The sequence below is a fragment of the Vitis vinifera genome, chromosome 7, assembly GCF_030704535.1.
Source record: "Vitis vinifera cultivar Pinot Noir 40024 chromosome 7, ASM3070453v1".
In the NCBI taxonomy this organism is placed as follows: Eukaryota; Viridiplantae; Streptophyta; class Magnoliopsida; order Vitales; family Vitaceae; genus Vitis; species Vitis vinifera.
The window spans coordinates 27,615,372-27,633,050 of NC_081811.1; the positions used below are offsets into that span (position 1 = coordinate 27,615,372).

At 35.2% G+C, this 17,679-nt stretch overlaps 3 protein-coding genes across 4 annotated transcripts; all 3 read left to right on the forward strand.

Annotated features, from left to right (window-relative positions):
* The first annotated feature begins 1,135 nt into the window (after window positions 1-1,135).
* Window positions 1,136-4,074, forward strand: LOC100262840 (patatin-like protein 1). The gene is made up of 7 exons (XM_019221012.2): window positions 1,136-1,262; window positions 1,355-1,536; window positions 1,651-1,825; window positions 1,916-2,077; window positions 2,199-2,501; window positions 3,593-3,768; window positions 3,877-4,074. Exons 1-7 carry the CDS (start codon window positions 1,194-1,196, stop codon window positions 3,935-3,937), a joined length of 1,128 nt encoding a protein of 375 aa, XP_019076557.2. The 5' UTR covers window positions 1,136-1,193; the 3' UTR covers window positions 3,938-4,074.
* Window positions 4,075-4,299: 225 nt separating this feature from the next.
* On the forward strand, window positions 4,300-7,264 carry LOC100267994 (pentatricopeptide repeat-containing protein At5g39350). Its single transcript, XM_002277301.5, has 2 exons — window positions 4,300-6,727; window positions 6,830-7,264. Exon 1 carries the CDS (start codon window positions 4,501-4,503, stop codon window positions 6,403-6,405), a length of 1,905 nt encoding a protein of 634 aa, XP_002277337.2. The 5' UTR covers window positions 4,300-4,500; the 3' UTR covers window positions 6,406-6,727; window positions 6,830-7,264.
* Window positions 7,265-8,796: 1,532 nt separating this feature from the next.
* On the forward strand, window positions 8,797-16,924 carry LOC100244129 (uncharacterized). Of its 2 annotated transcripts, none has more exons than XM_010654519.3 (12): window positions 8,797-9,201; window positions 9,397-9,498; window positions 10,379-10,459; window positions 11,323-11,432; window positions 11,546-11,681; window positions 11,900-11,998; window positions 13,083-13,188; window positions 13,278-13,714; window positions 13,784-13,963; window positions 14,042-14,239; window positions 15,990-16,313; window positions 16,762-16,924. In XM_010654519.3, exons 1-12 carry the CDS (start codon window positions 8,929-8,931, stop codon window positions 16,852-16,854), a joined length of 2,139 nt encoding a protein of 712 aa, XP_010652821.1. In that variant the 5' UTR covers window positions 8,797-8,928; the 3' UTR covers window positions 16,855-16,924. The 2 variants fall into 2 exon arrangements, with proteins under 2 accessions (XP_010652821.1, XP_010652822.1); XM_010654520.3 differs by having other exon boundaries at window positions 13,284-13,714.
* The last annotated feature ends 755 nt before the right edge of the window (window positions 16,925-17,679 follow it).

Here is a 17,679-nt window from a genome sequence, read left to right on the forward strand (position 1 = left end):
TTGAATAATAACACATTGTTATTTACATCACGACCTTTCTCTCACTAAGAAGGTGAAATATTTCTTAATATATTTGATTAGTCATCAATGTGAAATATATTCCTTATATATACCAATATTATTTGAAAATATATTCATTTGTATAGCAAAAGACCAATATTTATTTGATTCATACCCTGTGTAGAAAAAAAAATAAAAGGAAAGAAAAAAAGAAAAAAAAAGAATTTGAAGTGAATAAATTATTTTTTATGTTAATTCAAATTTATTTCATTTATTTTAATTCTATCATTTATATAAAATAAATTTCTTACTTATTTTAATTATACCTAATTTTCTTTTAAAAAATAAACTCAAATATGAAAAAATTATTATTTTTTGAATTTTTTTTTTCTTTTCTAATACCTTTTTTTTGGAACCTAAAGCATATAAGATGGCAACCCTAGACATGAAGATAGCGATTAAAAAGAGAACTATGATATTGAACTTTAGCTAATCTCATCTCTCTCTCTCCACGTACGAACGTTCATTTGTTCCCATTTTGCACATTTCGCAAATATTCTATTATTATTATTATTATTATTATTATTATTATTATTATTCCGTGTAAGAAAAATATATATATCCTTCCAACAAAGGTTCCTTTCTCTCTCTCTCAAGCTGACACAATAAATTCTCTTTTTTTTTCCCTCATTTTATTTTATTTTGATTTTTACGTGCAAGCAATTAATTGCCTCCGACCTGTCATTACCTAACATTTCATGCCATTGGGATCATGAAGGACACCTAGCAGAAGCTGTTTTGGGCTTAATTTTCCTCTTTGATTGTGAAATGTACAAGTGTTCATACGCCTTCATGCCATTGTGCAATTCATCCTATATTTGGATTGCTTTTGTTTCACGTTCATGCTTTAATTTCTCATCTTCCATGTCCATAGAGTTTCAAATCAGTTATCCAAATACTAGGCGATCACTCGTTATCCTTGACTTTACTTTTTGTTCATAATTTTTAGTAGTAATCATGAAAATGATCTCCACATCCCTCTCTCTCTCTCTCTCTCTCTCTCTCTCATATATATATATATGAAGCCCATAACTTCATACATTAGTGGTAGCAAAAAATTGAGCATGGAAGAAAGTTTTGTTAGTGATGGAACCAACCCACCAAGCTATGGTGAAAGAATTACTGTTCTAAGCATGGATGGTGGAGGTATAAGAGGCATTCTTCCAGGAACCATTTTGAGCTTTCTGGAATCCAAGTTACAGGTAAGTGCACCACCACCACTCTCCGTGTAAATGAGAGAGCTAAAAGCAGTTTTAAACTATGCATGACTTATAATTGGAAGAATATTGTGTAGGAGCTGGATGGAGCAGATGCCCGCATTGCAGATTACTTTGATGTGATTGCAGGAACTAGCACAGGAGGTCTGATAGCAAGCATGTTAACTGCGCCCGATGAGAACCAGCGTCCACTCTTCATGGCCAGAGATATTGTTCCGTTCTATCTCCAGCATTGCCCCAGAATATTTCCTCAGTCCCAGTAACTATAATACTATCAAACACACCTGAATTGCCTTTCTCCACCACTTTCACTTTTATCTACTGTATTTTCTTCATCATTATGGTGATTATATACCTGCAATGGGCTGTGCAGTTCTACAGTAACCAGGCTACAGACTCTCACCGGCCCAAAATACAATGGAAAGTATCTGAGAAGTCTAATTCGCAGGATGCTCGGAGCTCGAAGACTGCATGAGACTCTAACCCGAGTGGTTATACCTACATTTGATATAAAATTGCTGCAACCCACCATCTTCTCAAGCTTTGTGGTTTGGGCCTTTTGACTTAGAAGAACTTCATACAACTCAAGCTGCTTGATGATGAAAGTTCTAATAAGTTCTAATTCAATGACATTGCAGGCGGAAATGGATTCTTCTAAAGACGCTTTGCTGTCAGATATTTGTATCAGCACTTCCTCTGCTCCAACTTACCTTCCAGCTTATAACTTTAGAACCCATGATTCGGATGGAAATGAAAGAGAATTCCACCTTGTTGATGGAGGGGTGGCAGCAAATAACCCTGTAAGAATTTCAACTCAGATAAAAATATACAGACAGATATTTTCATGGGTGTTTGGTTTGACCCAACACAATATATATATAACAGATGGGTGTGATGTTTAATTGTTTGGAATTATTGAAGGCATTGCTGGCTATGAAGCCAACAGGAGCAGTGTTTCCTGGAGGGCCAGAAGAGCACTTGGCATCAAAAGCTTTGCAGCATGAGAATTATGTGGTGATCTCACTGGGAACTGGAACTTCAAAGATAGAGAAGAAATACAATGCGAAAAGGGCAGCAAGGTGGGGGATTCTAGGGTGGCTTTACAAAGAAGGGCATTCGCCTTTGGTGGATGCGTTCACCTTTGCCAGTGGAGACATGGTTGACCTTCATATGTCCTTGATTTTCAGATCCATTAGATGTGAGCATAACTACCTTCGTATTCAGGTAATTTCACCCCCCACCCCCACCACTAAATTTAAAATAAAAAAATAGTAGTAACTTTAAAATGATGGTTTTAAAATTTATTTAAAAAAATTAAGGCCCTCAAATTTTAAAATTTTGGAAGTGATTTCTAAATATTCAAAGTGATTTTTAAAATATAAAATAAATTTATATATATATTTTTATCAAATGTTTTACTTTTATATGGAAGTTTTGATTTTAAAAACAAAAAATAGGAAGTAAATTTATATAGATAATTAAAGTATGTTTGATAGTAATTTTATAAAATATTTCTAGTCTTTCTTAGATCGTTAAATACACTCTTAAATTTTTTTTTTTTTAGAAATGATTTTATTATTTATAAACTTAAATAAGAAAGCTATTTTGTTGATCAATTATTCTAAAGCATATTGTATTATAATGTAAACATTAATATATACAAGGTAAAAGTTTTTAAATTATATATTTTTATCCTTTTTAATTGCTGCTTAGAGTACACTTTAAATAACAATTGAAAAGATCTTAATTTGTTCTAAAAAAAAAACAATTTAATATATTTTATAAGTTATAAAATTACTTGAAAACAGTTTTGATATGAAATTTTAAGATCTATTTGATAATTATATTTGAAAATAATGATGAAAGACGATTTTTTAAAAACAGTTTTTAAAAACTTTTCTTTTATACTTTATAAAATAAAAGTCTGTTTAGAAACCTAAAATGTTTTTAATCTATTTTTAATATTTTAAAAAATAATTTCATATTTAGTGTTTTATTTTAAATATTTTACATGTTTATATAATTATTTTTTAAAATAATTCTAAGAAAACAAGTGAAAAAAAAAGCTAAAAAATATTTTTTAAATCATTTGTTTTTTGTTTTTAAGAACAAAAAACATAAAACAGTTTTTTGTTAACAAAAACTTATTCCTGTTTTTTTTTGTTATGAAGACCATAAAATTATTCTCGGAAATAATTATCAAACAACTTTCAAAATTTTGAAAAATAATTAGATATTTTTTGTTAGAGAAAAAAAAAATCCATTCACACAGCATTAAGTTGTTCATGGATGGATTGATTAATTATGGAAAGCAGGATGACACATTGAGTGGGGACACATCATCAACTGACAAAGCCACCCGGAAGAACATGGAGGCTCTTGTGAAGATCGGTAAAGAGCTCCTACAGAAACCGGTTTCCAGGATGAACCTTGACAATGGCATATTTGAACCAGTTGAAAATGCAGGCACCAATGAAGAAGCTCTCACAAGGTGATCATTCAATCTCCTCGTATGATTTTGATAACATTCTCTACCCAAACTCTGATATTTTTAGCGTTTAAATTAATGAATTTTATGTATATATTAATTTCATTGCAGATTTGCAAAATTGCTATCAGATGAAAGGAGATTGAGAAGACAAAGAATCAAGAATAGCTAAATCTTCTATAGAAATTTAGATGTTTGTGGGATATTTCCCAATAGAATAAATGTTTGAGGATATATCTTCATGCTGATGTTGAAATTGCTGCAAGTTTCTTTGCCTTTGTTAAAAATGGTGTACCTCAATTCCGATCACTCGAACCATAATCTTAGTTTTGAGCATCTTAATTCCTTTGAATTTAATAAATTTAACAAGTTTTATAATTCATTTTTAGAATATGTTCAATCTTAAAAAAAATAATAAATATTACAAAAATTAAAATTTTCATATTTATTTTATAAAAACTAAGAAAAAAAATAATTAAATTTTATTACCATATATATATATATATATATATATAATTTATTGACTTTAAAGTTGAAATTTTAACTTTCTCACTTTTTATTTTCTTTTACTTTTCCTTTCAAATTTCCTCCAACCAAACATACCCCAAGAAAAGTGAAATTGGGAAGGCATCTCCCTTTCAAATACCTTCTCTAATTGTCAACATCCGTTCTCAGCTTCCGTTGGCATTGGTTCTTAACTCCGCATGATGTCAGGCCTTGAAGAGATCAAATAAGATGAAAGTTTTTTTGTTTAAGAGGGCAATCTCATCTCTACCCACATCCAATCCCAACCTCCTTTCTTCATTCCAGCTCAACCATCTTCTTCAACTCTGTAGCAATTCAAAAGCACTGCACCAGGGAAAACAACTTCACCAACACATAATCCTCTGTGGGCTGGACCACCACCCTTTCATGCTCACCAAATTAGTCCAAATGTACGCGGATTGCGGCGACCTAGGCTCCGCACAAGCATTGTTCGACAAATTGTCGCAACCGAACGTGTTTGCATGGACTGCTATTCTTGGTTTTTACTCGAGGAATGGATTGTCTGATGAATGTGTGAGGACTTATAGTGAAATGAAATTGAAGGGTGTTCTGCCCGATAAGTATGTGTTTCCTAAGGTGTTTAGAGCATGTGGACAGTTGTTGTGGTTGGAAGTGGGGATTCAGGTCCACAAAGATGTCGTTATATGTGGGTGTGAGTTTGATTTACAAGTCTGTAATTCATTGATTGATATGTATTCGAAATCCGGGGATGTTGGGAGTGGTAGGCGGGTTTTTGATGAGATGGTGGAAAGAGATGTTTTATCCTGGAATTCGATGATCTCAGGGTATGTGTGTAATGGGTTTCTTGAATTCTCTGTGGAATTGTTGGCTTCTATGAGAATCAGAGGCTTTGAGCCTGATATGGTTACTTGGAACACTGTCATGGATGCTTATTGCCGAATGGGACTTTGTGATGAGGCTTGGGAAATTTTTGAACAGATTAAAGAGCCTAATATCATTTCATTGACCACTTTGGTCTCGGGGTATTCAAGGATAGGGAACCATGAAAAATCCTTAGGGATTTTTAGGGAAATGATGAGTAGAAGAGTGGCTTTCCCAGATTTGGATTCCCTTTCTAGTGTCCTTGTTTCTTGCCGGCATTTGGGGGCTCTAGTATGTGGTCAAGAAATTCATGGATATGGGATTAGAAGTGTAGACAGTTCTTCATTCTATAAGTCAGCTGGAGCAGCTTTGTTGACAATGTATGTTAAGTGCAAGAGAATACAAGATGCGCTAAATGTATTTGAATTAATGGACAGATTTGATGTTGTTACATGGAATGCCATGATTCTTGGTTTTGTTGATCTGGAAATGGGACATTTAGCACTTGAATGTTTTAGTAAAATGCAAAGATCAGGGATCATGAACAATCAAATTACAATATCAACTGTTTTGCCAGCGTGCGATCTAAAATCTGGGAAGCAAGTTCATGCCTACATCACCAAAAATAGTTTCAGTTCTGTCATTCCTGTTTGGAATGCATTGATCCACATGTACTCCAAATGTGGGTGCATTGGAACTGCATACTCTATATTTTCTAACATGATTTCTAGAGATTTAGTATCATGGAACACAATGATAGGAGGGTTTGGAATGCATGGGCTGGGCCAATTTGCCCTCCAGCTTCTACGAGATATGAGTCATTCTGATGTTTGCCCAAACTCTGTTACTTTTACTTCTGCACTTTCTGCTTGTAGTCACTCAGGTCTTGTGGATGAGGGAATGGAGCTCTTCCACACCATGACTAGAGACTTTGGGTTCACCCCTGGAATGGAACATTTTTCTTGTGTAGTTGATTTACTAGCACGTGCTGATCGGCTTGAGGATGCTGTTGGATTTATTGAAAAAATGCCTTTGAAGCCCAGTAAGCATATATGGAGTGCTCTGCTAGCTGCCTGTCGAGCCCAACAAAATGTTAGTGTTGCAAAGCTGGCTGCAGAACAGTTATTTCAATTGGAGCCTGAACATGCGGGAAACTATGTGACACTCTCAAATATATATGCAAGGGCTGGTAGATGGGATGATGCTGTAGCAGTCCGGAAGCTAATGGAAGATAGAGGATTGGTGAAGCCATCAGGATATAGTTGGATTTGAATTGGAAATTAAACAAACAAAAGACCAAGTATCTTTTATATGGTCTTCTAAAGCTTATTTATAGTTTGAAACAACAGCAGAACCAGGGAAGGAGTTTGTAGGGGTGGTGGTTAAAATAATACCAACATACTTGCACAACCTACTAGTAACCATATATATTTTTATTTCATGGGGCTCATTTGCCCCCTCTGGGCATTGCATGACTCCGCTGCTGGTTTGGAAGGTGTCACGTTTGTTAGTTTTCTTTCTGAAGCCAAGTCAAAGTTGTTCATTTCATGAAAAATGGAACAACAATTCAAACACTAAGGCAACCTGTCTGCAGGTGCAATACAGTGCACTTTTTCTTGATTTTTGAAAGTAAAAATTAATGATACCAATATTTAGATATCTTTTTAACAGAATGCTTCTTTGCATGACATTCCAGGCTCTGTCAGCTGCCTGATCTTCTGGATGTAGATGGCCTGTTGAGTGTGAAGGTCTGCTCCACCAATGAAGTGACCTAGAAGAGCAAGGAGAAACTTACACAGTTCAGTCAGATGCCCTTTCAGGAACCTGTTCTGAGGGTGAATCTCAATGTTGGCCTTCCACCTCATTGCAAATGAAGGCACTAATAGACAAGCTCCCATCATATACTTTGATTGTGATTTTAGCAAAATGGTAAATCCAACTATTTAAGATAGTATAGCCCATAGATAGTATTTCAATTGCAGATTTGTCTACTTATGATCAGAGGAAAGTAAAATGCATTCAGAGATTACAAGCTGCATTCTATTTAATGTGGAAGAAGTTTTATATCGATAGATCATTCATTGTTTCTAATTTTGAATAAAATACTTGAGGATGATTTCATGTTTCCTTATAGGCACCGAGCTTTGATATTTTTTATATGGAAAATAGTTTTATATTGATGAAATGGCTTTGATATGCAAAGGATTATGGTATATGGAAAAAGTTTTATATGAATGATGTGGCTTTGATAGGCAAAGGAGTATCGGATGCTTTATCCATTAGGAAATGGGGATCGCCTGATTAGAAGTCAGATGCTTTATCCTTTATGAAATGGGCGCTATTCATGGATATCTAAGTTATTAAAAATCACACTGACTGAGACATGAACTACTGATTCTTGGTTCTGAGCATGACCAGCATCTATTTCTTCGTAAACTCTGGGGGAGTTTGTACCTATTGTGGAGTTCCAAGTCTAATTCTGTGCTTGAATAGCATCCCTTCTTTCCTGTCAGAGGGCTTCTATATGTGAGGTTCATAATGATCTTTTTCACATGAGAGTGTGTATCAGGAATTTAAATCTGATGAAGTCTCTCATGGTACTGGTAAGTGGTATCTGAAAGTCCTGAATGGAAGTGTTACAGGGGAGTGCTGACTATGTGATGAGAGGAAATGATGAAGGAAAATAATAATATGTTTTAGAACTCGAACCCAGCCTGATTAGAAGTCAGACGCCTTATCCATGAGGCCACGGGCGCCTTTGCTTGAATATCAAAGTTTGCTCCTAGATATGCTTTAATAGCTTTCTCCTCCTGCCCTCAAGTCTCTTTTGCTGAAACCTGAGATTCAGGTCACCTTTCGGCATCAGCATCATGTCATAAAAGGAAAAAGATAATAGATTATAAGCTCTCCTCCAGCCCCACAACCCCCACAGCTGTGAGTTTTACAATCCCACTTTTCAGTTCTCCCTTTCCATTCTCTAAATTCCCTGTCAATTCTTTCTGAGACACTGAATTATGAGGTGTTATGGTTCCTTTCCCTTTTGAATAATATGAGGATGAATCATGATTATGAGGAGCATCCAAGCGTGGGCTCTTGTTTGCCACACGGGCTGCTGCGTATCAATCAATCAAGTGCCTTGCCAACTTAGATGTGCCATCACAACAACAGTATTTGATACTGGGAGAGGAAAAAGAAACGGGCTTTTGAGTCGGAGAGAAAATTTTGAGTTGGGCTGCTTTTCCCAAATCGAAGGCCCAGAACTTGGCCCTTGATATTGGGCTTTGCATGGATTTCATTTTTAAAAAAATTTTAATTTTAATTTAAATATTATTTAATAATTTTTAAAACTTTTATATATCTGTTTGGATCAACATTGCAGCATTGCAAATTAACATTTATAGAATTGATAAAATTGTAAAGTTGATATCTTGTTGTTCGAAATTTCTAATAAGGATTGAATTTACAAAAATGGAAAAATTCATTGATATTATATTATAATCTGAAAAAGGAGGCTGAGGGATTCGGAGTGATTCAACTCTTTCCACGTTGGTGCGGGTGAGATTCTAACCTCATCCAGCAGGTGAAAATAGCAAAGCACACGCTTGCCCCTATGAATGACACTTGGCACCTATTTAATCTCCAATCACCATTTACCATAGATCGCCGCCTTTCTTGCATTTTTAGGGAATTATTTCCTTCAAATGGAAAATTCCTCTACCTAAACACACCCTTTCTCTCTCTGGCTAAAATTTTTTCTGTGAGACCGCACGTTTCCAAAAATTTTCCCGAGAAAATATGGACTCCATGCCAGTGAATTGGGAAGCTCTCGATACTCTAATCATCGATTTCGCCAAATCTGAGAACTTAATAGAAGACTCGGTCACGTGCACTTCATCGTCCTCGCCTTCCTCCTCGCCTTCCTCATCGTCTTATCATCAGCGACTGATAATTCGTCAGATCAGACGGTCATTAGAGGTTGGCGACATTGATGCCGCCACGGATCTTCTTCGGGTCCATGCTCCTTTCATCCTCGACGATCATCGGTTTCTGTTTCGATTGCAGAAGCAGGTTATTATTACGCTCTGTTTGGCTTCTGAGAAAATGTAGGAAAATGAAATTCTGAATATTGTAATTTTCATTTTTCTCTTGAGACCGCCGCTAATGAATTGAAAATTTCTTTGGAAAACGTAACGTGTTATTTATATTTTCTTTCCGTTTTCTGAATTAAAATTGTTCATTTTTGTTGTTTTTAATTTTGTGAAGAAATTTATTGAGCTTTTGAGGAGAGGAACTGCCGAGGCTCGTGATTCTGCGATCGACTGTCTAAGGACTGTTCTTGCTCCTTGTGCTCTTGATGCTTACCCGGTGCTTACAGATTCCCTCTTTTACGCATTGTTCTTTTTCTTTCTGTGTTATTGTTATGGTATCTCCACCACCAAAACAAGTTTTACCTAATCTGTATCAATTGATATTGGAAATGGCGTTAAGAGGATCTGCTATATTAAATTTCTACTGCTCTCACTCCACTTTTGAGTTCGTTTTAACACTATAGTGGGAGATAATAATTAAGGCTTTTTGTCCACTATGCAAAAAGGAATTTTTGAGTCTAGTTGATCCAAAAATTGAGCCTGGTATGTGGGAAGTGGTTAGAATAAGCAACTTACGCGATGGAAAGCTAACATAAGTTATTTGATGCAAGGATAAATATAACATAGAGAGCTTGTGATAGATACACTAGTGTAAAACCTATAGTCAATCTTATATGGACATGATTGCTGATATGCGTCTGGTTGACAATATCTAGATGTTATGGTTTACGGACCATATGAAATTAATGTAGAACTCAAAAAATGACTATAAATTTTATTTCCTTTTGGAAATTTTCTTCTTGGTGATGCTTGATATTAATATTGTTAAAAAATAATTTAAGTTCATAAGTTCACTAGTTTAAAAATCTTGTGCTGTGAGTAGACTAATATACTTTTTTCTATTATCTTCTTTTGTAATATTAAACAGAAGTTCTTTTGTAACTTATTAATTTTGACAATCCCTTAATTTCTGAGCTAGTTTTTGGTATCATACACTTTAAATGCTGATTGGAATTCAATAATTACTTGAGCATTATGCAATTGTTCTGGAATTCACATTATTGTTGAAAATAAATTCATGAAAAATAAGTTATTGGCTTTCACTTTTCTCTTTATTCACTTCTGGATTCTGACTGGTGTCTGTTTTTATGTTCAAGGAAGCATATGAGGAATTTAAGCATGTTCTTCTTGCATTCATATATGATAAAGATGATCCAACTTCTCTTGTGGCACCTGAGGTGGGTTACTATAGGTTTTTGCAGACAAGTGTGTTTCATGATTACTCATATTGTTAGGTGTGTGATATCTGTGAATGTTGTATCCACATGTTAATCCCAGGATGGGCTGCCCAATATGGTCAGAATCTTTGATTGTTCTGTACTTTTATCTTTAAAATTAAAATTTGTTAATGAAACCTAGAATCTGTTATGTTCAGAAAAAATGTTAATAGTGGATATCTGAATGTGGATATGGATCAAGTTTGCGAATGATCAAATTTTTAGGTAGATTCTTGATGGGACAATCTCCATTGACATCCTTACTACTATTATTTGCAAATAGGATGCTTTTGGACAGCTGAATATAGTGTTATTATTCTTGTATGGTTTGCAAACATCATCTATTCTTCTATAGAATTAGGAGACTAAATTTTAAGAAACCTACAAGGGAGCTTTTGATGAAAATGTGGTGTCAAAAGATTTTTAGTTAGATTCCCTTTTGGACCATGTAAACCGAATTTTCTAAATTTCTCTGCTATCTGATATGCTTGAATGATGTTCCCATTACAGCTGCTGCCTCATATTAAGGTTCATGCTTTTTTGTGGATATGCTACAAATTTAATTATTTGATATGGTTACTTTTATTTTATTTTTTATTTTTTTATACCCCATAGTTTTGTTATAAAATATTTCTTAGCATTCTTTTGGTTGTTGGGCTTAGAAATAATAGCATAATTCATCTGACTTTATTCAGTTAGATAAAGATCAAAACTGTGCACTTATAATTCTGGATATATCTTTATTGATATTGGCTTTTGGAGAAAAGTAATTCCATGAAGTGAATTTCTTAGTTCTGTAATCTCACTTGCTTTATATGTTTCAGTGGTCTGAAAGGAGGAGGTTTGACATTGCTGGATTAATATCCTCTGTTTTAAGAGCTCACATGCATGCATATGATCCACTCTTTTCAATGACATTGAGATATTTGATAAGGTTATTCTTCATTAGTTGATCAACTTTCACTGAATATATCTACTCATTATTGTCTGTATGTGCATGTGAAATTCACTGTCATCATTGTTTAATACTCTGCCCTTCATGCGCAGCATACACAAAGGATTTTGCTTTCGTGAAAGAATGTCATCACCCATTTCAGATCTTACTGAGAGGTTGCTCCTTGAGGAACGCGATCCCCCAGCAACCCCCCAAGAGAGTCTATATGAGGTTCCTCCGTTTGATGAGGTAAGGTTTTTGGAGTAAAGCCAATTTTGTTTTGGTTTTAATTGGACGTAAAATGCAGTATACTTCAAATGTTGGCGTTCTAGTGGCCTTAATCATCGTTGTGATATTTTGTCCATTATTTGTTGGGACATCATGTTTGATAACATCTATTGTCTAGAATGCCAAGTGGGTCTCTCATATATATATTTCAATTTTGCATGTTCTATTCTGACATCCAGGTGGACATACAAGCACTTGCACATGCTGTAGAGCTTACAAGACAAGGGGCTATTGATAGCTTGAGATTTGCTAAGGGTGATTTATTTCAGGCATTTCAGGTTACTTCATATTTTTCAGTGTATTCTATTATTTTATCAATCAAACATTTTTAATATTATTTATTATTTCGTCAAAGTCCACCCCATCTTTTATTAGCTCTAGATCCAAAATTCAGTTGCATTTGGCTGCTTTTAAAAGCACTAGATTTATACATAGTTGCATTTTAGACGCTTCATATTATTTCCTCAAATTTCATTCTAGCTGTTATTAGCACCATGCTTGAAGTTTAATTATTCTTGACTGGTGTTAAAAGCACCAGATTTACTCCATGGTTGCATTTTAGAGGATTGACATTATTTCCTCTAATTACATGCCATTTGTTGCTAGCACCAAACTGGAAATGTAATTCTAGTCAACTGCAATTAAGAATACCAGTTTTATGCCTGCCTTCTGTAGGCAATTGGTAAGTGACTTTGAATTTGGTAATTGAAGTCATTAAAAATCTGAAAATCTTAAAAAATATGGAGGAAGACAGTCCGATCTCATATCTTCCATCCACAAATACAGAAGTATTTGGCCTCATATTATAGTTGGCCTTTCGTTTAAATTTACTAATAATAAGAGTTTTTACTAGGCAATTTTCAATCAGTGATTTTACCTTGTAGTGCCTTTCAGTTTCCATTATTAATTTATCTATATATAATCAAGAATTGGTTGAATATAGGATCATCCCATTCATTCATTTCTTGCTTCAATTTTCTTAATTTTTTGACAAGTTACCATACTCCAATAGACACAACATTAGGCCTTTCTTGCTTGAAAAGGGTTTTGATTTTCTATTTATATTAGGTTTATTTAGTTCCTTTTACACCCTGTGGTACTATGAAGCTTGTGATACTAATTTCTGTCTTTTGTATACTGAAATTGTTTTTATAGTTTAAGTGGCTAATTTTTACTATCTATTTAACTTATGCGTTTTCTGTTCATTTGAGTTATGAACTTTGTAGTACATTTCAAACTTCTTTTTTTCTCAGTTAATGTGGTCCTGTTCAGGGTGGTCCAGTTTTCCTACTTTATTTTGTTGGCTAGAACTGGATTTTTTTGAGCTTACAAGTCTTTATTTCTTGTACTTGTCTATTGCAGAATGAATTATGCCGGGTGAGATTGGATGTTTCCATGCTTGATGAGCTTGTTCGAGAATATTGCATTTATAGGGGTATTGTGGACTCTGGACTTGCATCTTCTTCTGGTGAACTTCAAAACTTTGCCATTTTCCTTCAGTTATTTGTTTTTTAAATCCAATTTTCCTTTTTAGCATCATTTATGATTTCTTCCCAGTTTCAGGAGTTCGAACCCTTTCTGAACCTCTAAAAGTTGATCAGCCGGATCCTGGGTATTCATCGTCAAGAAGCTGCTCTTTAGAAGTGGATTGTGAAACCAATAAACATTCAGATGGTGAAAGTTCCATCAGCAATGCTCATATGAATAACTCTCCTGAAATTAATGCTGATGTGGTGGGCACACCGAGAACAGATGTTGAAATAAGATACTCTTGTGAGCCGACAGGCAACCGTGATGATTGCAGCACCAGTGAAACACATCGGCCAGAAAATTCAAGGGTTCTGCAAAGACACAGAAGTCATGGAACTGGAGAAAGGAGCAAACGCAAACGATGGAGGGGGAGATATGATAAACATGATTATGTTCCTGATGTTCAGCAAGAACTTACTGCTACTACCCTGGCTATCGGCACAAATTTGTTGGGGGGACAACAGGTATTTATTTAGTGCTTTTTATTATTTTACGTCACAAGTTGATCATTGAGAGCTCATTTTGCTCTGCAGGGCCTGGAAAATCATTCCACTGTAGATCCTATTGGCAATAGGGAGAATATGTATGAGACTGTGCTGGCAATGAAGGAGCTAGCTAGCAGAGGGATGGCTGCTGAGGTTGTGGAAGAAGTCAACGGTATAGACCCAGAGTTTTTTGTGCAAAATCCTGTTTTGCTATTCCAGCTTAAGCAGGTAATGTTTTGATGCTGATTTTTATGGGATATGAAGTTTTACTTGGATGCTACAATCTGATAGCTTTACTGGTTTCAGGTTGAGTTTCTTAAGCTTGTCAGCTTGGGTGATCATTCTAGTGCTCTAAGGGTTGCCTGCTCTCATTTAGGTCCTTTAGCAGCTAATGACCCTTCGTTGCTGAAGGCTTTGAAGGAGACTTTGTTGGCATTGCTGAGACCTAATGAAGATGCCCTTGGAAAAGGCTTGCCCTTACATGCTCTTGCTACTTCACTTCAGGTATTGTGTTACTTGCTATCATAGTTTTTCCATTTTTCAATTTATTTGTCTTTTCTTTTCTTATGCTTCTGAGCAAGAATTTTAGTTTATAGATAGACTTGTTAGAAGATGTGAATACAGTTGGAAGTTAAAGTATTTTCATGTACAGCAGATTTAACTGGAACAAACAATTGCATTCAATAACTTTTAGCTCTTCCCAATAAATAACATGCATTGATATGGTTCTGTATATGTGGATGAGATTACAGAACATTTAGAATTCCCTATTATCTTTGAATATTGAATTTTCATCTTTGTTCCTTGTCATCTTCTTCTCCTTCTCCTTTTTCTCCTCCTACTTCTTTCCTCTCTCCTTCCCCCTCTTCCCCTCACCCTTGTTGGAGTTGGAAAATGGACTGACTTGAAATTTTTTCATTCATTGATCTTCTTTCTTTGGGTTTTACTTTCTTTGTCTTCTTGTCACTTGTCCTTCTCTTCCTCTCTCTCTCTCTCTCTCTCCCTCCCTTCCTCCCTGCCCTCACCATCTCTCTTGATAGGGTTGGAAAATGGATTTACTTGCAATTTTTTCATTCGTGGATTTTTTTTTTCTTCGTGCTCCTTGTCTTCATCTTGGTTCCTTGTGCTGTTCTCTCTCTCTCTCTCTCTCTCTCTCTCTCTCTCTCTCGTGTTGGGGTTGGAGAGTAGTCTTAATTCCAATATTTGCAGTCCTGGACTTTGGTTTTTATATTTTTGGTGGTTGGAAAGCGAAGGTTATATGTCTTATTAGCTTAAGCATGGAAAACCTTTTGAGATGAGGATCAAGTGGTTTTGTTTGTCTTTTGTTTTGAATTTTAGCATACTTAATGTTTGTACTGTTATCTCAAATTTTAAGTGAACAAATTTCATGGATTTACATTGTTTGACTCCTCTGTTTTTTCACAAATAGTTTCTATTCTCTTTTTATTCAGAGATTTTCCTCAATAATATTTATTATCTATGAGGCTCATTTACTGCTCAAACCACCAAAATGATAGTCTGTTTCTCCTTGCAGACCTTGATGCTTTGATTAAATTCCTTTTTGCAAGTGTTCATTAGTTTGCTTAGTGTTTCCACTGAGGCATATTTTGAGTTGGTAGTTCACATCTTCCTTGCAGCATTTGTTGAGCATAGGTGTCAAGGCACATTGGCATGGCTGTGTTGATTGTTTGGCTGTTGATAAATAATTAGTAGCTGTTGCTTTTCTATGGGAGTGTTCATGGTGTCAATCCCAATAACCTGATACAAACAAGTTGGCAATTACTTTTGTCAGTGCACGCTCAGGCAAATATGATTTGTTTTCATTTTTTTATTTTTAAATTGGGAAAGTGACTGAAAGCTATCAAGATAACAATGGCACATAACATAACAGAGAAACTTAAGCAAAGGCAAAGAAAGATATGGTATGCATTTTACATAATGAATCAGAAAACATGAAATCTATACAGCACAAGAAATATACTATGAACATCGTTGTTGAAGCTAAATACTTTTTATGGTCCATCTACAAGCACCTGATTACTGTATTTGAAACATGCTAAAAGAAAATGGCAGCTGTAGTCATATTCTAAGCCACCGATGTATTGATAACTGTATTATCTGAGCTAGATTTCAGACAAAATTATTTCCCAGCTTCCTCCTATCTTGTTTGGTAGCTGTTCTCAATTGGGACAACTGGAATTCCTAACATGCTTATCATATCTCAATGAAACATACTGACTATGATCCTCCATAGGTTGCTATTGGTCGGTGGCTTGGTATTGAAGAGCCCCAGCTTATGAAGATAATGAGAGCAACTCTTCATACGCACAATGAGTGGTTTAAAATTCAAATGTGTAAAGATCGTTTTGAAGGTCTTTTGAAGATAGATTCCTTGAAAGAAATGAATACCCCACTGCTTTCAAATGCTGTATCAAAGTCTAATGCAGACACCTCCACCAATGGATCTTCCCAAGTTACAGTATCTTCAAGTGGTAGGATGGTGGATGATGGCAGCAGTCCAACTCAAATGTCATCTAGAGATGTTGTATGTGATGAAAATGCAATACTTAAAGTAATGGTGAGTTATCCATGTATTTTACTACTTTGAAAGTTAAAATTTTCTTGTACAATCTGAAATTATAAGCATGGTCAATTTTTGTTTTTCATTTTGACATAAGAGTGATTAAATAACACCCAGCTTCTCTCTCTCCACACCCGTCTTTTCCTTTTTGCTTTTTTTCAATGAGGGGGGCATAGAGAGAGGAAAGACAGGTGTATTTAATACCTTCAATATAATATTCTCAGATTTTAATTTATTCTTTCAACAAGAAAGAGTGGGAGCAAAAGATAGATGTGTTTGTAAGGATAAAAGCATATATACACTTTGGAAATCATTTTTTGTGTCTATCATTTTACATTGTCCTAAATCTGGAACCAATTTTTCAAGGTTTACGACCCCAGGTTTATCACAGTTGTCTGCTTCTATCAAGTTCAGTTGTTAATTCGTGTTGTTTTGGTTGGTGCAGGAGTTTCTTGCTTTGCCTAGGGCTGATGCTATCCATCTTCTTGCACAGTATAATGGAAATGCCGAGACTGTTATTCAGCAAATATTTGCTTAGTTTGTATTGTAAAAGTGTTGTAAAATCCAATCTATTTGTTTTATTTTAATCAGAGCATTATTTTATTCAATTTGAGCCATAGATTGCCGTTGTAGATAAGGAAGTTGCGACACATATTCCTTTGTACAATATCATAAGGTGTTTTTGCCAGGGAAGCTGTCCGTGACGAAATAAGTTAATTGGATTGATTTGAATGGTATTGGAGGAAGTGGGACTGGAGGCTTGATTTTTGTTTTTATGAAATCCTTTGCCTTGCGTTTCTCAGTTTTTCTCAATTGAAATTTTTCATCCAATCTTCATTTGGGAGGAGTCTTCTTAACTCATAATCAAGTAAACCATGAGATGCGGGGTCGTGTATTTCATTTTCTAGGGAATGAGACGGGTGGTAGTCATTTCCTTCTTTCCGTTACAGTTGTTTATTTGAGATTTGGAATGACTACTCCGATTCTTTTTCTTTGCCGTATCAAATTTTGGTCAAAGGCTGCCCTTGCATGTCTTTCTATGTCTCCCGTGCTCTACCTCTGCGAATGGCCCATACGTTGAATGGAGCCCCATGCCGAAGTCTGTTTTTTATGCCTTTTTTTTTTGGTTTTTTAATTGGGTGTGCACCGATGAATGTGACCACCTTGGCATTCTGTTTAGGCCTTTGTGTATTTGGTTGCTTCTGGGAAATGTGATTTTTCTGATATTTTCTTGGATGTAGTGGGAGTCACACCCGGTACAGTCAGATCTCTGGAATCTTAGAATTGCAGGCTTGATGGGTGCTTGTTTCTCGAGAAAATTCTCGACAGCCATATGGGAATTTGGGTTTTTAAAGTTGTACTC